At 38.1% G+C, this 23,557-nt stretch overlaps 2 protein-coding genes across 2 annotated transcripts in view; one reads left to right on the top strand and one right to left on the bottom strand.

Annotated features, from left to right (window-relative positions):
* The window catches only part of LOC128623347 (uncharacterized), an 11,424-nt gene extending 3,003 nt beyond the window's left edge, over positions 1-8,421 (top strand). The window contains exons 6-13 of the mRNA XM_053650353.1: positions 849-952; positions 1,315-1,433; positions 4,428-4,497; positions 4,590-4,641; positions 5,055-5,085; positions 5,165-5,286; positions 5,670-6,339; positions 6,537-8,421. Of these exons, the coding sequence (XP_053506328.1) occupies positions 849-952; positions 1,315-1,433; positions 4,428-4,497; positions 4,590-4,641; positions 5,055-5,085; positions 5,165-5,286; positions 5,670-6,339; positions 6,537-6,766 (1,398 nt within the window). The 3' untranslated portion in view covers positions 6,767-8,421. The remainder of the gene's footprint in view (positions 1-848; positions 953-1,314; positions 1,434-4,427; positions 4,498-4,589; positions 4,642-5,054; positions 5,086-5,164; positions 5,287-5,669; positions 6,340-6,536) is intronic.
* Positions 8,422-8,489: 68 nt separating this feature from the next.
* Positions 8,490-23,557, bottom strand: part of LOC128623348 (proton myo-inositol cotransporter-like) — a 62,458-nt gene continuing 47,390 nt past the window's right edge. The window contains exons 5-10 of the mRNA XM_053650354.1: positions 14,323-14,486; positions 13,453-13,573; positions 9,948-10,073; positions 9,594-9,712; positions 9,234-9,386; positions 8,490-8,716 (exon numbers count right to left, since the gene is read on the bottom strand). Coding sequence (XP_053506329.1) covers positions 8,490-8,716; positions 9,234-9,386; positions 9,594-9,712; positions 9,948-10,073; positions 13,453-13,573; positions 14,323-14,486 — 910 coding nt within the window. The remainder of the gene's footprint in view (positions 8,717-9,233; positions 9,387-9,593; positions 9,713-9,947; positions 10,074-13,452; positions 13,574-14,322; positions 14,487-23,557) is intronic.

The raw sequence follows: 23,557 nt of genomic DNA, 5'->3' as shown, positions 1-23,557 counted from the left end.
CCATAAACACAAATCCTAAATACAGGCTATAGTTTGTTATTTTATTGAACTTGGTTGAAGTAGCCTAATGATAAAAGCTTCATCTGAGCTGTTTACATACAGTGCGTCAGGCCATGAATAAAATACACATGTTGTGTACAGTCCTATTTGCTCACCTGCCATTTCCCACGTACAAGCCAGCTCTCCCCATCCATACGACAGCTACTGTACCAGCCGGGAGGGGGAACATGTGCTTCCTCCAAGACACCTGAAGCCAGCCAACTACATCTTTTCATGCCTCTCTGGGTAGCGTAACACACTCGGAGGAAAGTGCCCTGCATACATCTGCGTACATGAGCTCACAGATGCCCATGATTGGCATGTGTCGTTGTGATTGACAAGGGAGAGAGAGTGTCCCATCACTCACACCCAGAGAGCATGGCCATTGGCACAGTTGGGATTCAAATATGTGATCTCCTGTCAATAGGGTGAAAATACACATTTTTGTATTCCAAGTGACACTACACATTTTCTTCACGCTTCAACCAAATGCCTAGGGCCAGGATAGATTTTCATGTTTTAGATGTTGTCAGTCCACCTACATGCATGTTTTCAGGAAGAACATGCAAAACTGCACAGGCTGTAACAAATACACATCTAAATATTTCAGCCTGAGCATGGAGCTAAACACTGCAAAAAAAAGCATCATGGTGTTCTTGTAAGAGTGCTGCTTTACATCAGTAGCACCATATGTCCCTATTTTCTAAAATATCTCATTCTGCTCACTTCATATAGAGGTAAATGTGCAGATATCTTACACTGAGGTTCTCCAGATTTTAAAATCACTCATGCAAAAAATTGTTTCCTAGCCAGTGGGGGTGTGTGAGTATAATCTTTGGACAGTGCCTTATCAAACAGAGACCTCCCAGACCAGCTATGCGGATGGAGTCCAGTTTAAGAGCACCTTTCCTAGGTGAGATGAACTTCAAACATAAGCTCCCCAGGCTAAAAAAAATAGTAGCATCCACCAGTAGCAGTACATATTGTACAGAGTCAGTAGGGCTGGACAAATAACAAGCAGGATGAACCTGTACGGTGTGTCTTGTTAAACTAGTTAAAATGTGTGTGTCTTTTTAAAGTAGTATGATGGAACACTTGAACACATTGGACCATTAAATTGAGCATAACCAGATATTAGGAAAGAAATAATTTTTAGTCTGGGGGGCTTAGCCATATATTTTTAATTTATCATTATGATTAGTGGTAAGCACTTTTTCATTTATGTAATTAAATATACTGAGTCAATAATTGTCTCCAATAATTGTCTTAAAATAGCAGAGAAAGCAGTGGGCTGTCCATACACTCCATACATGCTGAGAACCCATTTAATCATTTAGAGATGAATGACCAAGAAGACAAGGCTCACTTTTTTGGACTCATCAGTGGAGGTGAAGGTACAGGAACCGTTTGTCAGGAATGTATTTGGTTTTGCCATGTATATGATATACAGTGCCTTCACTAATATCGGCACCCTTGGTAAATATGAGCAGAAATTGTCTTTATTGTTTAACTTTTAGATCTTTTGTTAGAAAAATAACAAAAATACTCTGCTATCATGGATATCAAACAATTGCAAACACAACATAGGTTTATCAAATAAATATATTTGTTAAATATAGGTGTGCAACAATTATTTGCAATCTTTTAGTCAATATTTTGTGCTACCTCCCTTTGCCAAGATAACAGCTCTGAGTCTTCTCCTATAATGCCTGATGAGGTTGGAGAATACATGGCAAGGGATCTGAGACCATTAATCCATAGAGAATCTCTTCAGAGCCTTCAAATGTTGAGGTCCACGCTGGTGGACTCTCCTCTTCAGTTCACCACACAGGTTCTCTATGGGTTTCAGGTCAGGGGACTGGGATGGTCATGGCAGGACCTTGATTTTGTGGTCAGTAAACCATTTTTGTGTTGATTTTGATGTATGATTTGGATCATTGTCCTGCTGGAAGATCTAACCACGGCCCATTTGAAGCTTTCTGGCAGAGGCAGTCGGGTTTTCATTTAATATCTGTTGATATTTGATAGTTTACATGATACCATGTATCCTAACAAAATGTCCAGAAAAACAGCCTCAAAACATAAAAGAGTCACCTCCATATTTAACCGTGGGCATGAGGTACTTTTCCATATGGCTACCTCTCTGTGTGCACCAAAACCACCTCTGGTGTTTATTGCCAAAAAGCTGTATTGTGGTTTCATCTGACCATAGAACCCGATCCCATTTGAAGTTCCAGTAGTGTCTGAAAAACGGAAGATGCTTGAGTTTGTTTTTGGATGAGAGTAGACTTTTTTCTTGAAACCTTCCAAATAACTTGGTGATATAGTGATTTCCAGTTGACTGGAACTTCTTAAGTATTGCCCTGATGGTGGAAATGGGCATTTTCAATGCCTGTGTTATTTTCTTATAGCCACTTCGCATTTTGTGAAGCTCAACAACCTTTTGCCGCACATCACAGCTATATTCCTTGGTCTTACCCATTGTTATGAATGATTAAGGGAATTTGACCTATGTATTACCTCATATTTATACCCCTGTCGAATAGGAAGTCATGGTTGAACAATTTCCTGTTCCTAGTCACCCAGGTGTACTAAAAAATGTAAAATATCAATGGGAATATACTTCAAATAGATTTTTCTCATACGAATTCATAGGGGTGCCAATAATTGTTGCAAACCTATATTTAACAAAGATTTCTTTTGGATAAACCTGTGTTTTGTTTGCAGTTGATATCCATGAGAGCAGAGTATTTTTGTGATTTTTTTTTTTAACAAAAGATCAAAAGGTTAAACATTAAAGACAATTTTTCACAGCCTTCTATTCTCATATTTACCAAAGGTGCCAATATTAGTGGAGTGCACTGTACATTAAATAAATATGAAAAATAAATATTAAAAAAAAAAAATGTTAAACCTGTCTTCAGCAACAGTAAACAATCACCTGATTCTTAATTTGAATGAGTGCATGTTATGGGTTTTTAAATTAAAAAAATGACTAAGAATGAATTTTACTTAAAATAGTTTCTACAAAAAAACCCCCAGTAATTTTATTTGATGTTAAAGGTGCAAGAGAGCAAAAATATATTTTTCTTTCAATCATCACACATTATTTATATATAAATGTAAATAATTGGGATTATACTGTATGTCATGAATCTATACAAAATAGCTCATCATATTAGAGTGGGGGGAAGTTTGTGATTGCACAAATAATTAACCATGTGTCTTTGCCATCAGAAGTCATGTAAGTAGTTGAATTTTTCCACATGTTTGCAAATGTTTGCAAGTGTCACCTGATCTCAGTATAAATAAACCTGCCCCTGGAATGCCCCAGTTCTTTAGAGAGCATGTCTAAACAAATAGCACCAAGTTGCTATCAAAACAAGTCCAGGACAAAGTTCTAGAAAAGGTTCAATCAGGGTTTATCTCTTAAAAATGATCCCACACTGCATGAGAACACAGTGATCCTTGAGAATCATGGTGGTGATAGTGATCATGTCAAGAATTAGCATTGGCCTCTTGATTGATTGTCTTATGACTGCCCTCCTTACATGGTCATTGACATTTGGTGATCGGCCTCCTCTAGTCCTCCAGGACTGTTATTTATTGTGTTCAATGGGATGTTCAAAGATTGGGATGTATTTTCTATGACAATGATTGATACTTTTCTAGATCTTTGTGCTGGATTTGGTTTCGTAGCTCTTAGGTCTTTACGATGCTGTTTGGATAGCTCTCTGGGGCTTTCCAGAAACAGGTATTTTTATATTGAGATTATGTAACACTTCAATTACTCATTTGCGAACTCCATATTCAACTAATTGTGTGACTTCTCTTGGAAACAATTTAGAAGTTTCAGCACTACTTATGCACACACAACTTTTACATTTGTAAATAATTTTACTTGCTATATTGATATTTCCCCCAATTCAGGAGTTTGTGCTATTTCTGCTATTTTGTGTAGATTCAAGACATATAATCCTGATAAAAGTTCAGTTGCAGGTTATAACACCACAAAATGTGGAAAAGTTCAAGAGGCATGCATACTTACACAATGCACTGTACACTAAAGGTGTATGTGTTGTCCATAGTGGTGCACCACAGCACTGTGGATGGCATCTCTCAGGGGGAACATAATGTTATTACAAGCTTTCTGAAAGGAGTAAGGAGCCATTGTCAGCTATACTCCCCTAAGAGCCCATAATAAGGGTCTGCTGCTGGCCAGATCACTCGGGGGACACCTTGGGGGTTCCTGTTCACGGTTTTGTCACCAAATTTTTATAGCAAATCAAGTGATTTTTGCAGTGTTCCATCACAATATCAGTGACTAAAGCTTTTTAATATACACTGGATATCGGGTAATTTATTTTCTTTTCTTCTATGTATTGTAGATATTTCTAGTAAGAGAACAACAAAGCTCCATCTTCAAAAGGAGACACCACATCCCCCGACACGATCTCCGTTAGTAGCCCGATTTAGCAAAAACATATTATCTTAAATGATAAAATATGTTTTATGCTGTATTTGTAATGAGTGTTATTTATTCTTGAAAGTGATTTCACTGAATCCTACAACAAAGACCGCAGTATTGATTTCTTATCTCAGGTAATACAGTGCTGTTCAGTTTGTTTCATTTATTTAAATTAATTTATTCATGTTGATTCATTTAATCCTCTTGGAAGCAAGTTCAGTATTTGAGCATATTAACTTAGTGTTAACATGTTCACTTTCAAATATATGTCCAGTAATCATGGGACTTGACTAGTTGAAATGCTTACAAAGTAAAGGGCATTCTTTTTTTTAATAAACCATCACTTATCAATTGTGAAATATCAAAATGTAAACTCAAAAACAGAGCATCTTTGTTCACAGAGCCACTTAGTATATCTGCAATTCAATAGCATCTGCTTCCAGTTTATAATGTACTGCACTAGCTGAGTTGTATTTTTTTTTGTTAAAAGGTGGTTTCTTTGAAGGCTGATGTTTGATGTTCTCTCTTTTACCCTCTTGTTTAAAAGCACGTGTCTAGATGCGTTGACTGTAGACCCTGTGAGTTTTATACTTTTATCTTAGACTTATTGTACCTGACTATCTTTTAATAGACTCTAAATTACGTTTCTTGCCAAAGGCAGGGTTCACAGAATTGTCTCAGAGCATGCCTGTGAATCACCAGTAGCCTGTTCTCAAGGAGAGGGCTATGTCAGCTCAGACGATGTAACAAACTCTGTTCCATCACTCAAATACATTTTAGTAAGTTGTTTCATGATCCTTAACACAATATATTTGTGTTCAGCAAATATCACAGTGTATAATTGAATCATTTGATGACATTCTCTGTTTTTGAACTATACACTGAGTTGCCTGTGTATTAGGTATACCATGGGATTGAAAAAAATAAACAAAGAAACGTTAATCTCACTGTGGCATGTACACAAAATCCGATCAAGACCAGCTAGTTTATATAGATATACTGACTAAAACTGGTTTCTCATACAGTATATATATACACCTTTAAGAAGTTAGTTAGCTGTATGTCAGCTTGGATTAATCAATTAATTTATGTTTTATTTATTCAGATTTTTAATGTTTAGTTCCTTTATCCTGAATGCTGTGCTTTTTTTGTATTTACATAGTCACAGGAAAAGGGAAGAAAGCAGGATGGTGATTCCTACATGCACATGTGCCACTTTAAGGACATTCTGACAAGCCATCAGGGATGTTGTCCATCAGGGATGAGTGCTCCAACAAGCATTATGTCCTTCAACCAGAAGATGATGTGTAACCATGAACATAGAGAGAGGAAGAGTAATGCCCATGGGATTTCAAAAACCTTGAGAGGGCTCAATCAAGAACTGGCCTGTGAGGAGGATCAGTTTGTTCCCTCTTGTTTGCAGACTAAGACACAAAGTGGTATAATGCATAAAAAAGCATCTCCCAGGACACAAGACAAGGTGACACAGACTGCAGGTTTTCCCAGTCTGACTTTGCAAGATGCCTCAGTGCAGTGTTGTCTTTTGAAAGCAGCAGATAGGATGAGTATTTTCACTGAGCCCACAGCTCACGTTCACCACAGTAGAAGACACAAAGCTCCCACCACTAGGAGGCAGACTCATCACAGCAGTAAAAATCATGTTACTAGTCAGTTTGCTCTATCAAAAATCCATGAGTTGGAGTTGAACACCTGCCGGATGACGTCAAAAATGGAGCCTGCAATTACAGGACATGAAAGTTTGAGCAGATCTGAGAGCCAGGCATGCATGAAAAAACATCCATTACTGCACTGCTCTCACACAAATGCCCCAGGTATTAATAACTAACTGATTACAACATCACATGAAATACAGATTTCTTAAACTCTTATTATGATTAGTGTGAATCAGATCTCAGTGATACATGATAACCTCAGTAATAGTGGAGTGGAATATATATATATATACACATACAATGGAGCCTATACTCGAAGCTGTGTAGTTGATAACAGACATACTTTCCTTTTGTAGAGCTAAAGGAGCAAGCATCAGAGAACATGATGTTGAGAGGCGAAAGGTGTGAAGGTCATGAGGAGGAGAGTGTGAATCAAAACCCCACTGAGAACTCAAGCTGTACAGAGGAACACGACAATGCCTTCACTGCTGAAACAGGTGGAGACAGGGTATCTGAGGGGAAGGGAAATCTTAAAGAAATTGCAGACATTCTGCTCATGCTGAAGCAGAAAAAGAAGCATCCATGAAGTGAGAGAAAATGTGAGATGACTTTTGTATGTTGAAAGTTAGCATCTGTCATCAGAAAGTTTATAGTTGTACGTGTTACACTGGCTTCGTTTTGCATGGTTGAGTTACAGTGCAGTACACTGGAAATCAATACTTAACACCAAAAGCTTATTTCAAACAGTGGACAACGTTTTATTGTTTAAATATTCAAATGTGATGAATATTTCTTTTCATAGAATATAAATCTAGCAAAACATTTAGCGCAACAATAATCAAATGAACACTATACACATATTTATATTCACTATTTTATCGTTGATCGTAAAAACACTGGTTGATAATAATAGTAATAAAAGTACCAATTTTACATAGAAAACACTCACCCACACCCACTAGATAGATCTGGTTAGATCTCGCTCCTCAAAGTAACACAATGACTTGTTGACTTTGAAGCATTCTCCAGTGTCAAATACATTCTAAAACATGTGGCACACCCTAACATCTGGTCAATAAAGCTCTGTCCTAATAAACTGGCATTTAGTATACTTTCCTGAAGCATTCTCTCCCTCACTGCAATAATCAGAACTGATATGAGCATACCTGATTAAAACTTGACTGTCACCCTATAGTGTGCTTCTCCCTTTGGGAAACTCAGTGTACTTCAGTGTTAAACATGAAAACACAATTATGTGCTAACAGTGAACAAACACAATACACACTCAACAGTAATAGCATTAAAACAAGCTTGTGTTAGTTTGCTTGATATTGTTGCTTTTACAATACCCATCAACTGCTTTTGTTACACATATAGCCACAATATATCTGCTTGGCAATTTTCTATGTGTACCAAACTACCAAGGTGTATACTCACAGCTGTACGATATAAACATAACATTGGATATTACACTACTCGTCAAAACATATTCCACTCTGTTACATGGACGAGAGCTATGAGATGCAAAGCCATTTGTACACAAGGCTGTGAAGGAAGACTAAATTAAAGTGAGTCAAATAATAAACATGGGTATGAGTTGAGTACAGATATAATGAAAAACAGATTAAGGAGGTCATCACACACTATAAAGGAATGAGAAATAATTTTGGTTCATCTAAAATAGACTTCTGAGACTAATCAGTTCCAACACTCTCAGCTCTAAATACAATTTTGTGATAAAAGGGCTGCTCCAGGAAACAGCATAAGCCAAAATCCAGGTTACAACCCATGTGTGGCATGCTACAAAATTTAAACTATTTGTCCAACTGAAAATACTGTTGACAGAATTGAACTGAACATTGTGGTGAGAACAAGTTGCCAATGCCAAAGCCTAGCATCTTCACAAAAACCTAAGACTACCATAGTCGAATTACTATTGTTCTGTATAGCACACACCTCATTCTACTGTAGTGAGCACAAAAACAGTTGTGTAACATCTGTCAGTAAACTGTCAGTATCTGTGAGCACTGCAGTTTCAAACTGTAGTGTACCACAACTCAAAAACTTTTAAATGACATCTCACAAAATCAGGCTTTGCACTGTTTTTTTTTTTTTTCGTATGTTTGGATATGTCAGTTCCATTTTCCTTTAAAGTGAAGTGCAGTATTTGTTAGATGCAGCCTGACTGCTACTGATGGGCCTGGTGTCATGGTGGGGTGAAGCTGAAAAGCGATTCCTTTTCTACTCTCTTCATAAGCCATGTGCAGAGCTGAGAGAGGATCTACGTTCTTTGAACTTTCACCTGAGGTTTATTCCACGTCTGAACCATCATTGTCCGACAGGTGGTAATTTGATCCTTTAACCCGGATGTACTCCACCTGCCGGCCCTCATCTGAGTCTGATGCACCACAGGAACACAGACGGCTTTCAAACAGCGACTCGATCTCCTCTAGACGGCGGCCTTTGGTTTCAGGGAGACATCCATAAACAAAGAAGAAGCCCAGCAGAGCAAGGCTCGAATACAGAAAGAATGCACCTGGAAGACAACAGAGAAATCTCACTCTAAGCGGAGAAATGAGACCTATAAGTGCAAAATGAACTGCAAGAAATTGACTTTTTTAAATCTATTGAAATCTTCTTTTAGGATCATACAACTATTGCAGTTCAAAATGAACCAGTTGTAAATATAAAATAAAGCTGAAATGCAGTTGCGGAGACAGAATATTCGATAGATGACGAGAGATCAGATTTAATATAATTTAATATTTAACATTCCAAAAACGGCTTAACAATAATTATGTCTGCGAGTGAAAACCTAAAAGTATGCATATGCTTGCCACAGTAAACATTTTTTACAGTGTGAACTGTTTGGAAAGCTTAAACTGATACGTCAGATATGTGATGAATCAAACATGAACACTATCGCACCAAGATATCTGTCACTTACTGTAGATATCATATGAAGTGTAGGTCATTTCAAGTTTTAGTGTCAGCAATGAGTGCACAGGCTTGGGCTCTTATGGCCTATATTTAATTTAGAATTATAATTGTACCATAGTAGGTGAGGTATTGGGCTATGTGTAGAAAGGTCAGGGACACCAGCACGTTGAAGGTCCAATTCACTCCGGCTGAGCAGGCGTTGCCTGTGCTTCTCGCCCACAGTGGGTAAATCTCTGAGTTAACGGTCCATGGCATTGGGCCCAGTCCTAAAAGACATGCTTTTGTTTAGGATTTAAAAACCAAAATCAGTAAGAAATACATTTAGCTAAACAACCAAAATGAAACCAAGGACAAACTGCTGGGATAAAATCAAAAGTAAATTATACTAATAAGCATTCAAATATTAGTTTAAATTGATCCAACATGGGACATCAGTAGTTCAAATCAACTGGTTTTGTCCTTGGACCTCTTACCTGGAGCAAAGAAAGCCAAGTAAAGAATAAGACCCAGGAGAACCAGCCAAGAGTAGGAGGTTGGGCAGAAATTATAAGCCCAAAAACTGTGATATGCAGACTGTGTTGAGTTGGAGCACCTGCAGGACAGTTATAAGTGATATCAGCTTGCAGACTACAAGATAAATACAAGATACTGCGACTCTAACTGACAGAAAAGGGAAAATGAGTCACGTCTTGCTTAAAAAGAAAGGGGATTATGTGATATCTAGTTTCATCTAATGTCACTGAAGCATGCTGCTGAGCTTTAGTGGAAAATCTCAACATGCAAAGGCAAACTCACGCTCACACTCTCGGATGCCGATTATGACTCACCTGCCCCATGCTGCTCTCTCTGTGGAGGCCTGATTGACTGGCACGCAGGAGGAAGCGAACACAGCAGTGCTGTTCTGCTGGTAGCAAAAGCCACAGCCTGGATCCAGCATACAAAGTTCACATGACCTGGAGCAAAAGTGAGGACAAGACTATGCCTTTAGGGAGTATGGAATCTCTGAACTAGAAATTGTGAAAATAAATGTGCTGTGTCTTTAATTTTGACTTAGTAACATGTTGTTTCAAGGTGTTATATTGTTATTTGGACTTTATATCTTATTTCCACTTCCACATGAGGTTCCACTTATGTCAGCCAAGAGCAGGAATCAGAGGCGCACAAACTCACCAATACTGACAGTTGAAAATGAGAAAAAGACCAGTTGATGGTTTTATCCAGTGTTCTGTCCAGTTTTGGTGAGTGCCACTACAAAATTAAAACTTTTACAAGTGAATCTTACTTGGCCAATGAAATTCTGATTAAATAATCTGTGGTAAGAAGTTTTGTAAAAACAATCTGAGAAAAATGCGTCCTGCGTCAAGCATAATATCTACAGGTGCATCTAAAAAATTTTGAATGTTGTGGAAAAGTGTTTTTTTCCATAATTTAATTTAAAAAAGTGGAACTTTCATATATTCTATATTCATTACACATAAAATGAAATATTTTAAGCCTTTTTTTCCCTTTGTTTTAATCTTGATGATTCTCGTGGAAATCAAAAGTCCAGTATCTCAAAATATTAGACGAAAGAATTTATAATGCAGAAATGTCGAACTTCTGAAAAGTATGTTAATTTATGCACTCAGTACTCGTTGGGGCTTTAATCCTTTTGCATGAATTAATGCATCAATGTGGCGTGGCATGGAGGCAATTAGCCTGTGGCACTGCTGAGGTGTTTGTTCTGGAAGCCCAGGTTGCTTTGATATCGCCCTTCAGCTCGTCTGTATTGTTGGGTCTGGCGTCTCTCATGGATTCTCTATGGGGTTCAGGTCAGGCGAGCTGGCTGGCCAATCAAACGCAGTAATACCATGGTCAGCAAACCAGTTACTAGTAGTTTTGGCATTGTGGACAGGTGCAGAGTCCTGCTGGAAAAGGAAATCAGCATAAAGCTCATCAGCAGATGGAATCATGAAGTTCTCTAAAATCTCCTGGTAGACGCTGCATCGACTCTCGACTTGAGAAAACACAGTGGACCAACACCAGCAGATGACATGGCACCCCAAATCATCACTGACTTTGGAAACTTCACACTGGACTTCAAGCAACTTGGATTCTGTGCCTCTCCACTCTTCCTCCAGACTCTGGGACATTGATTTCCAAATGAAATGCAACATTTATTTTCATCTTCCACATGATTGTGCTTGTGTGCACTGAACCAGACTGAGAGAGATTAAAGGCTCAGGAAACCTTTGCAGGTGTTTTGAGTTAATTAGCTGATTAGAGCTCTTCTCAGGTCGACATTTCTGTATTATAAATTCTTTATTCGAATATTATGAGATACTGGATTTTTTATTTCTATGAGTTGTAAGCCGTAATCATCGAGATTAAAACAAAAAAGGCTTGAAATATTTCACTTTATGTGTTATGAATGCAGAATATACGAAAGTTCCACTTTTTGAATTAAATTACAGAAAAAAATTAACTTTTCCATGATATTCTAATTTTTTGGGATGCACCTGTATGTAAAGGAGACAGAGCAGAGAGTGGACTGAACATCAACGAGAAAACATGCTTGCCCAGATTGGCTTGTTTTCATGGTGACAGCATAGCCATTCAGCCTCCATTATGGCATAATGAACTAGTGTTGTATCAGCAGCTGGGTAGTATGGGAATAAATTGGGACAGAGAGAGCAGCCACTCTCTCTCTCTCTCTCTCTCTCTCTCTCTGAGATGATATGGCTTCAGGTTGCAGGGTCACATGCTGCGGAGGTCCTTTTACAACAGCATGAAGAGACCAAAGGAAGCACACTGGCCATGTTTAATCTTTACTACACAGAAGGAAGTCCATTAACACAACACTTTACATCACATCCATCACAGACTCAAGGGAAAGATTCTGTCATGTTCAGCTTGAAGGCGTTTTAGCAAAATACATTTCTAATGTCCCATTTCAGGATTGGAGTTGATTAACCTGAGCATGTTGTTTTTTTGTTTTTTGTGTTTTTTTTTGAGTGATAAATAATTCATAAACCATGATTGGGCACTAGACTAGCCCATTTCAGCCAGCAATCTGTGCAGCACCAGCACACCTGATGCCACTTGTCAGCTAATCAACCCTTGATTAGATGATTCAGTTGTGTTGTAAGGAGATTAACAGAAATCCATGCAAAGAACATTTGTTTTCAGTCAATGTGAATTTTGAGAGGCAAGAAATTACCTCATTATTTTAATTTGCACACTATAAGCAGCAAGCCTTTATATTTCCAGAGAAAGTAAAGTATGAACTTTTTCTCCTGAAACTGGCTTCACCTCCTACAACAGGGCTATTCAACTAAATCTTCTAAAGGTCTAGTTACATAAAATTATTTACAAAGGTCCAGATAAGTAACCATCCATCCTTCCATCCATCCATTTTCTGTACCGCTTATCCTACACAGTGTTGCGGGCAGCCTGGAGCCTATCCCAGGGAACTCGGGGCACGAGGCGGGGGACACCCTAGACGAGGGGGGCAATCCATCGCAGGGCACAAAGGTACACACACTCACACACTACAGACAATTTGGAAATGCCAGTCTGCCTACAACACATGTCTTTGGACTGGGGGAGGTCACCAGATAACCCGGAGGAAACCCCTGAAGCACGGGGAGAACATGCAAACTCCACACACACAGGGCAGAGGCAGGATTAGAAAACCCCAACCCCAGAGGTGCGAGGCAAATGTGCTAACCACTAAGCCCAAATAAATAACTAACATGGCTGAATGGAGACTAGAGTTAGTCTTTAATGTTTAACCACTGACGATCAGTTTATGGATATATAAAACTGTATAGACAATTTGAAGTGATTGTTTTGTTTAGTAGCACCATGGACTCTGCAGACATGAGACGCATCTATTTTGAACTTGAAGTGAAGTTCTTTGTCCAATCATCTCTAAACATCCTGTATTCCTCTCTGACTTTTTTTTTTTTTTTAACAGAAATGTTTTCAGTAAGCTAATCAGACCAGAGAAGGTAAATAAAATGAAAAATCTGTGAAAACTCATTTTCTGACCAAGTGTCTCTCACCCTGTAGTTAGTTTCTGGTCTGATTCTGGCATGTGATTGGATACACAGCAACTACTGTACATGAAGCATCTACTACTGTACATGCAGCAGGTTTATGAACACACTGATTCATGTTTAAAAACTAAACTTGCTAAACTATGGGCAGTACTTGTTTAGGTCTGCTGAAATACTTTGCTAGGTCTGCACCTGAACTGTGGTCCACCAGTTCACAACCCCTGCCCTAGACCCTGTATAATCTATATAATCTATAAAAGACTAGGACACGCCCAGCGAGTACTATACTCACAGATATGTAGAGCAGCTGGTGTTGGCCAGAGCGTGGTCAGCATTGTGAAGGGTGACAGGGGGAGAGTGCTGAGCAGAGAGCAGGAACCCAACAGCCAGGAGACACAGACTCAAAGAAGTCCCTGCACAGAGAGAAGGAAACATAGGGAGTAATGCATAGAACAGATATTCTTCTGATACCACAATAAGTCATTTAATTTTATTAAATAAAACAGTGTCAAACATGGGCCAGGTATTCTAGATAAAAAAAAGTGCTTCCATAAATTACCTTGTTTAATGTTGTAATAATTCCTTAGATTTATATAGCACTAGGCACTCAAAATGCTTTACATTGTATGGGGGAAATCACCTCAACAACCATCCACCTGGATGATACGACGGCAGCCATAGTGCGCCAGAACGCCCAAAACACACCAACTACTGGTGGAGAGGAGAGGAGTGTGATGTAGCCAAATCAGGGGTGGAGATTATTAGGAGGCCATGATAGATAAGGACCAATGGGGGAAATTCGTATGTATATTTTTGTATGTCGGGAATTTCGTATGTACGTTTATGAAATGACTTAAAAAAAATCAAATACTTGCTCATGAAAACGGTCCTTTAATCTTAGATCAAATCCAACATTCCCGCAATTAATTTATTTTAGCTTTGAACACCAGGCATTCACTTAACATAAATTACTTACAAGATAATGCAGAACATTTTCTTTTCTGCAAAGTCATTCTTTCTCATCACTCCTTGTCTCCTAGCTAATCACCAAGGGCTCCAGTTTCCACAGTTGCTTGGCAATGTTCCACTTTTTAAATACTTCATAGTCTCTAAGCCACCAATACAGCAAAAAACAGATGTGAGACATGCTGTGTGTACTCACCAACGATGCTGCCAAGAGTCAGTTTCCGTCTGCCCACCCTTTCCACCATCCACACACCCAGCAGCGTGAACAGAAAGTTAGTAAAGGCGGTCAATGAGGACAGCCAGATTGCCAGCTTATCATCCCGCACTCCGGACATCTGCAAAATGGTGGCGCTGTAGTACCTGCAGGAAGGGGGAAAAGTGGAATCCTGAACAAAATACTAACATAGCTTGGTGTCAGCAGAACCTGAGGAGGTCAAAAGAACTAAGGAAGTGTCAAATTCGTATTAATTCCTAATGAATGATGGACTTTTGATATATGTGTATGTGTTTTGGTTTAATACACAAACACATAATACACCTCAAATCAAATGTTAACAGGTTTTTCCATAAATGACAGTAATTATTGGCATGTTTAATACATTTCAAAAACTTGTACAATGATATACAGAACAAAGCTCTTCCAAATTTATATTCAAGAAAACTCTAAATTGGTTTCCAGTGCTTAGTGACCATTTTTAATATACAGATTGTAAATTGAAAAATTTCCTTTTAAAAGAAAAATGACATGACTAAAATATTCATTGATTATAATAATGGCATTTTAAGTAATTACATAACTTTGTGGCCATTGACCCTTTGAAGTACTTATGGAATCATTGTCGTATTTAACATCAAACACACTCTTTATGCGGATGTATTTCTTCAGTACAAACTCGGCTATAAATTAGGCAGATTTCTTGACAATTACATGAACTACCATGTAGCGACCAACAGCCAAAAATTGAAGTGTCATTAGAAATGTTCATATATTTACTAAGGAACATTTAAAAATGATACTGCAAAAAATAATACATTAAGTAAACAGTTGTGAATAAATTCCAAACAATAAACATGAAGGCGTTCACTCAGATAGATCTTCCTGAGTTCTGTGAGCTACAACCAGGAAATAATCAATATAAAATCATTAAAATCCTGACTTCTTTTCACCAGGACTAAATGTGATTTCCAAGAGTTAAAACACCTCTGAAATGTCCACTGTATCTGCAGACAGTAACTGCAAACTCTCAATGCAGTTACATTGCATTGATCATATTTTCTATTCTCTTTAGATTTTTCAATTATGTGTTTGAATTATGTATGCACTATGGCTTGAAATTGTCCTTTTGTTACTGGTTCAAGCAAAACTGCCTACTTTATTAGGAATATCTTTACACCCGCTCATTCATGCAATCAGCCAATCACATGGCAGTAGAAACTGGGCAGTTCAGGTGATCAGGTGATCAGATTCCTGTTCTTGGCTGACAGGAGTGGACCCTGACGAGGTCATCTGCTGTTGTGTCCCACCTGCCTCAGTGTTCAGTGTGTTGTGTTCTGAGATGCTTTTCTAGACAACATGGTTGTAAAGAGTGGTTATTTTAGTTACTGTAGCCTTTCTGTCAGCTTGAACCAGTCTACCCATTTCCCTCATCAAGGAGTTTCTGCCCATAGAACTTTTTTTTTTTTTTGGCATTTCACACAATTATGTGTAAATTCTAGAGACTGCTGTGTGTGAAAATCCCAGGAAATCAGCAGTTTCTGAAATACTCAAACCAGCCCATCTGGCACCAACAAGCATGCCACAGTCAAAGTCACTGAGCTCACACTTTTCTGCCATTCTGAGGTTAGATGTGAACATTAACTGAAGCTTTGACCTGTATCTGCATGATTTATACACTGCCCTGCTGCCACATGATTGGTGGATTGGATAATTCCACGAATGAGCAGGTGTACAGGTGTTGAATGGTTAGGTAACAAAACTATATATACACAGTCAGTAAGCAAAGAACAGTCTGTCTCACAAATGAGGAACAAAAGCTCTTTTTTAATGAGTGTTTGTCCTCAGCGGTGTTCCCTCATTTTTCTAGCCAATCAGAGACACTCACTCATCCTCATTGATTAAAATGCTCAATTCATATTGAGCATGCACACTAAACTGATTGCCCTTCAAAGCTAACAACATAATAACATCCATCAGGGAAAGACAAAAAAAAACATTGAATACTCCCATAGTCTTTACAAACTGCTATTGCAGAAGATGCAGCACACACATTCTCACAGTGCATGTGCTTCCTTCATCCAAAGCTTTCTTGCAGGTAAGAGAGAATTATGTCTAGGTTAAGTGAGGATTCATACTAAAATATTGAATATAGTGAAATGTTAAGAGTATTACTTGTATTTTGATTTATTCGGATTTTCAGAGGAGGATCCAATACCCAGTCAGTAATTTTTCAACCTTTTCAAAAGAGTGATCAAGTAAAATTAAGATTTCATTCAGTTCATTAAGACTGTCAAAGAAAAATGAAACCCCTGGCTCTCTCCTCCAAACAAGGGTTCTATTCAAAATGATCAACTTAAGTCCAAAAGTCAACATCTACAAGTTCCTTGTATTTACATTTGGTTTACGCGTGTACTTAAGCTGATTTTTCTGGGCGTCTTATTTGAGATTATTAAAATGACCTGCAGAGAGCCTGTGCTTGTCAGATTTTCTTCAGCAGAAGTGTCCAATACAGAGTATTTCAATAGCATCTAGACCACTACTTTTAAACACAAACGCTTGTTTTTAAGCCTGAAAAAATCTGGGATAGAAAATGTGAACTGACATTTTCCATCCATCCATTTTCTGTACCACTTATCCTACAAATAATACACTTATCCACTTATCCTCCCCGGGTTGCAGGGAGCCAGGAGTCTGTACCAGGGGACTCAAGGCACAGACAATTTGTAGATGCCAATCAGCCTACAACACATGTCTTTGGACTCGTGGAGGAAACCAGAGTACCTAGAGGAAACCCTGGAGGACATGGGAAACATGCAAACTCTGCACACACAGGGAGGCAGGATTTGAACCCCCAAGCCCTGAGGCGTGAGGCAAATGTCCTAACCACTAAGCCACCGTGCCCCCTGAACTGTCCAGACACACTTTACAATAGAAAATACAGAGATGTATTAATGAGAAATTGGTAAGCATTGAATGAAACATCTAGTAGGACTTTAGTATATTTCAATTCAATTTATTTTTCAATTCAATTTTATTTGTATAGCGCTTTTTACAATAGACATTGTCTCAAAGCAGCTTTACAGAAATATCAACATGGTATACAGATATTAAAGGTGCGAATTTATCCCAACTGAGCAAGCCACTGAGTGGCGACGGTGGCAAGGAAAAACTCCCTAAGATGTTTTAAGAGGAAGAAACCTTGAGAGGAACCCGACTCAGAAGGGAACCCATCCTCATCTGGGTAAAATTTGGTATATTTCCAATATATTGCTGCATGAATACCCCTAGTTGTAATTCTCACATTAATCACTGAACATTTGGTTTACTTTAACAGTATGACTCTCATTATTTGGCATATTATAAAATAGCACTTGCTCCAGCAGTTTAATTGTATTAATTTTTCATGTGCCAGCAGCACACAACCTAATGTAGTCACAAGATACGACGAAGTAAATTGAGGTCATAAAATCGTTGCGTTTGTGGGATGTAGGCTATTTTATCATACTTTTAATTTGCTATTTTGGCTTGTCAAGAAAAACAGATTTACTCTTCTATAAAAGACAAAAAAACCTTTTCATGGACTTTAAAGGGACAATACTATTCATTAATTGTATCATATTTACATATTTAATATTGGCCACATATTTCATTCCATCATTTTTAGTGTATTTTTAGCCCAAATAATACATTTCAGTGTGACGTATTGTACTTACATCTATACAGTGTCACCATGCATGCACAACTGTCTAAGAAGCACTGAAGTCCGTAGTTACATCTGAGGTAATACTTATATGTGAAATTGTGGTGTAAAATCCTCTCTGAATATGGCCTTAAAATGTTTATCGTTTTCTCAAAGCAAACTAGTGTCAAGAAATAATTCACTCGGTCCACACAAATCATCTTCGACCAGACAGTTACGTAAAGTGTATAATAACTGAAAGGATAGTGTAAATCTGTCAAAACATTTTAACAATACTAAATTAATAGACATACATTTTGTTCTGTTTTTGTCTCTCATTTTGATATTTTGTTTGTCACTTTTCTAGCACTAGCTGACAAATTACAGAGTGTGCTTCACAGCTACTTTTAGACATTTTTGACATTTTGTGTTGCTCAGCATGTGATATCAAAGTGCTTTTCAAAAATAATTATACAGCATTGTTTTGTTAATTACATATCTTACAGTAATTACACCATGACGATTTTGTTGGACATGCTTGGCATGTTGGTATTGGCAAATTGTTCAAAGCAAACAGACTGAGGAAAAAATGTACAGATTAGTGGAGGGAAATGAGGTCACGGATCACTAGACTTGTACTTAAGTACTAAAATACTCAGACATTTTCAGGCAAGAATATAACATCGAATTATACCTTAATTATAACTTAGTTTTGAATGATTTCCACAATAATATGTAATGTCTTTGAATTCCCTTTCATGTTATCAGAATGTGTTAAGCTCATATAAGTCAAGCTCATATACTCTCCTGAAGCTACATGTCATGTCAGTGTTTGTCACTAGACCTGCTTAAAAACATACCAACCTACAATACATTCATGCTATTTCAGGCTTAAAATGCCAAAGACGCAGCCTGGAAATCAAACTAGAAAGCATAGAGTTTTATTACAAGTGCAACAGTCATGATATTAAAAAGCACACAAATGCCATAAAGCTGCACTTGCACCAGGAAAAATAAAGCCACATGTGGAGATTTATAATGTTACAAGCAATTGGAAACAAAGTTGTCTGATTTAAACCTCCCCATCGTGAAGCTCTGATTCAGAGAACTGTGGCTTTAAATACATCTAGTTTGCGTTTCCTCTCGAGTGTCAAGCTGTGTGTCGTAGATGGAGAATAAGCTTGATTAGGTGAGAAACCATAGTTTAGACATGCCTGCACTTTTAGTCACTCCTGCTGCTGCTAAATTATCAGGAAACAGCAGCCTCAAGCATTCGCACCAAGTTTGTCCCTCTATGATTAATCAACCAAATGAAAGTGTGAGAAATGTAGTGGGGGCTCAGTGAGTATGCTTTTGAGCTAGTGATCGCAAGATTTTGAGTTCAATTTCCAGTACCGCGTACTGTTTGCACTTAAAACTGCAAAGCCCTTAACTGCTCAATTGTATTTCTGTAACAACTGTAAGTAAATAACAATATATTAAATCAAAATATTGAGATATTAAGTGGGAATAACAACACAGTCCAACTTCCATAGACTGCCACAAGCCAGGGAGAAATAAACAACATGAATAAATGAAAAACTGTTGGTAAAGATATCTTGCTGTGAGGATTGTACTTACAAACAATAAGCATCTAAAAAATCACTAGCCAGACTGCGACCCTCGCCCCAGTTGCTTCAATTAGTGCAGCTTTTTATACTGCCTGTGTGAGAGCAAGGCTCAGCTGTGTGTCTGAAGAGACCCCTCACTGCTGCATGATGCGGAACAATATTGAAATGTTCTTATTTCTTTATCTTTTGGACATAATTAAAAAATCATTTCGAACATTTAATGTGGATTTCAGGTCATAAAAAAGGAAATGTTATTCCTCTGATATTAAAGTGGTGCATCAGACTGTATATTAAAACCTGATTATACTACAGCACTGTTGAATTCTCAATTTTGATTGGTCAGGTGTGGGTTAGTTTTCTATAATAGCAGCCCATACAGTAGTCCAGCTGCAGGCAAATCACAGGCTTAGCTCCTTCTAATATGCTATCATTTCTATGGCAAACAGGTACAGAGGAACTAGAATGACAGACATGTCACATAAATGGATTATAAAAAAATGTGTAGTTGTTGATATGGTTCACCATAAACGGTGAATAGCTCTGAACATCTACTCGTAGTTTTAGTCTCCAGTTTCACCTGATAAGACTGCATTTGTTGTTAAAAAGGATAAGCCAACATGAAGCTAACATGGCAATGCCCAATGTTGGGCATTGCCAATACAACAATTTTAAATGACCTGAAAAAGAAAGAAACCACTGGTGTACTGAGCAACAGACACCGAAAGGGCTGGCCAAGGAAAACAACAACAGCAGATGACAGAAACATTGTGAGAGCTGTGAAGAAAAACCCAAAAACAACAGTCAGTGACATCACCAACAGCTTCCACAGGGCAGGGGTGAAGGTATCACAATCGACCGTTTGAAGAAGACTTTGAGAGCAGAAATATAGAGGCTATACCACAAGATGTAACCCACTCATCAGCATTAAGAATCAGAAAGCCAGATTGGAATTCACAAAGAAATACAGAGATGATCCACAAAAGTTCTGGAACCAAAATTAACCTCTACCAAAGTGATGGAAAGGCCAAAGTGTGAAGAAAGAAAGCTCATGATCCAAAACATACAAGCTCATCGGTCAAGCACAGTGGAGGTAGTGCCATTGGCTTGGGCTTACATGGCTGCTTCTGGAACAGGATCACTAATCATTATTGATGATGTAACTCATGCTGGTAGCAGCAAAATGAATTCAGAAGTTTACAGAAACATTTTGTCTGCCAATTTACAGAGAAATGCATCTGATCTAATTGGGAGGAACTTTATCATGCAGCAAGACAATGACCCAAAACACACTGACAACTCACACACAAAACACACTGACAACTCACACACAAAACACACTACCGACTTTAACAAGGGGAAAAAGTGGAAGGTTTAGACTGGCCAAGTCAATCACCAGACCTTAACCCAGTTGAGCAGCATTTCACCCCCTGAAGAGGAGACTGAAGGGAGAAACCCCTGAAACAAACAACTGAAAGAGGCTGTGGTACAAGTCTGGATAAGCATCATGAAAGAAGAAACCAACAGTTTACTGATGTCAGTGAGTCATAGTCTTGATGCAGTTACTGGCAGCAATAGATACACAACCAAATATTAAGTGGTATTTACTTCAATTTACTTCAAGACTTATCTGTTCCTATACTTTTGCTCACCTAAAAATTGGGTGGTCGGATACAAAAGTTTCTATGTTTCATGTCGTTTAACACATCTAGTTGTAAATACCAGGAAATAAAAGCTGAAATCCTAAACTCTCGTCTCATAGCCATCTTTAGTGTATAGCACGAAAAAAACGAATTGGTCTTGCCGTTCCAATTGTTTCAGAAGGGACTGTATAGTGACAGTTAGAAAGAAAGTCTTACTGGAAAACCAGCAGCTCATGCAAAAGGAATGATCCTTTTCAGAATTGTTTTGAGAGGGCTGTGAGTTGAGCAGACTTCATAACTAATATTGTTTTCATGTTTTGCTGTGGACTACTGTTGAACTGCTGACTCATTAAAATGTATAGAATAACATTATTTAAATGTTACGATGCAGTTTATGCCATGACGTTCAACTGTGAAAGAGGCACAAATGCAGGAAAGTGTGATTCTTTTCATGAGTGAGAGGGCTTTAGGCTTGATTTATTTCACAAAGCTGATAAAAAACAGAGAAGGAGGTGGCATATTTGAGTCTGAGTTGTGATATCGCTGCAGCTTCCAGACCTATTTTAAAAATCATTGGTACTCCAGCTCCAGAGAAGTAAGTAAAAGAGATAGACTGAAAAAGAGAAAGAAAATTGCACCGCAGGCTTAAAAGCCCTGGTCTGGTTCCTGAGGGTCAGACTGCAGTGAGTACCAAGAACCTGTGGTGACCCTTGTCAAATCTCTTGGAAAAAAACCCCTCTCACTCTCTAATTGGCTCTGTCTCTGTCAGAGGCCCACAGGAACATGATTGCTGTAAAAGCTACTGGTTGAAGAAGATGTATGAAGAGTAATAGAGGAATACATTAGAACAAAGCCTTCAGCTTGGCAGTGGGTGAAGGCAGCTCTCTCCCTTCTGGACGGTGGGTGGAGGGAGCTAAGATGAAAACAGACAACATACAGCAGAATTTTTAAGCCAATTAAGATATAAACTTTATAAAGCTGCGCTGATGGCGAAAAATATCATATAACAAATAAGCACAGATTTCATAAATGAACATACAGATTTTGGAGGACATGAAACTTGAGTTATTAGTAAAAAATCAGTAAAAACCCATTATCTAAGGAGGGAAAATGTATTTCAGTTTGAAAAAGAAACGCCTACTAACCCAGTCCTGTCTAAAAGTCTAAATATGATAGAATGGGCAGGTTACTGTGATGAAACAACTAAGATACAGAAACAATAATCACCTTTACACCTTTAAATACGACTTAATACCTGTTACTGGCTAGGTGTAAATTTTACACATGGTGTATCAGTGTGAAAATTCATTCAGTGCATTAAATCTTAAATTTACTCTCTGGTAATTCCGACCAACATATACCACAGCATGGCTGAATTCGTGAATCGAACTGTTAAAAGGTATTGACTAATTTTCTTTAACAGAGAGAGAGAAAGAGAAATCAAAGATGTATATTAATGCACTCATTCTAATACTATCATGGTTCCTGTAGTAACAACTCATTAACCAGTCCCTCCAGGACTTTTCAATCTCAGAAATTAATGCAAAATCAAGCAAACTCCACAAAATTTGGAGGAGCCTACAAATTTTCTAAATTACCGCAAATTTTCTGCACATTTGGGTCAAGATGCATTATGTGGCATCATCACAGCAGGCATTCAGCCAAAGCCCTCTTCAATTCACATGCATTGAATATGAGTCCAGCTACAAGGTCTCATTTACCAACAAACATCACTGTGAAAGACTGTGCAAAACACTTTTGCATCGGGATTTTGCCAATTCCTCAAAAATGACAAAAACACGGCACAAAAAAGCATTTTTCGCTGCAACAATCAAAATAAACTCCACGAACTCCTGGGTGGACTGATTAACCAGGACAGACTTACATGGCAGATGATCCAAACCTAATAAACCGGTTAAAATATAGGTTTTTTATCTGACAAAAAAACCCCTTAATTTTGATATGAAATTTTCTGTAACAAGATGTTTATGGAACACTTCAGTGCTTTGTAGCAGTCAGAAGCCGTTCCTTTAAGATTTCCTCCAAGGAAACGTCTAAGGACACAGTTCTAAGTAGCATACCTCAGGAAGAATTCTTAACTACTAAGAGAACCCTTGAGGAACCTTTTATAAGAGTGTAGCCATTTTTCAAATGAGGTGCTCTAGTAGGACTTTGCAGAGACACACAGCATGTGCATCTCAGTTCAAGTGTCATGAGCTGGACACTGTCCAGGACAAAATGTTCTGTGGCTGAACACTCTCCTAGCAGACAGAAGGAAAGGCCAA

The sequence above is a fragment of the Ictalurus furcatus genome, chromosome 19, assembly GCF_023375685.1.
Source record: "Ictalurus furcatus strain D&B chromosome 19, Billie_1.0, whole genome shotgun sequence".
Lineage (NCBI taxonomy): Eukaryota > Metazoa > Chordata > Actinopteri > Siluriformes > Ictaluridae > Ictalurus > Ictalurus furcatus.
Note: the sequence above shows the minus strand (reverse complement) of the source record. Positions and strands in the feature narration are given on the sequence as shown.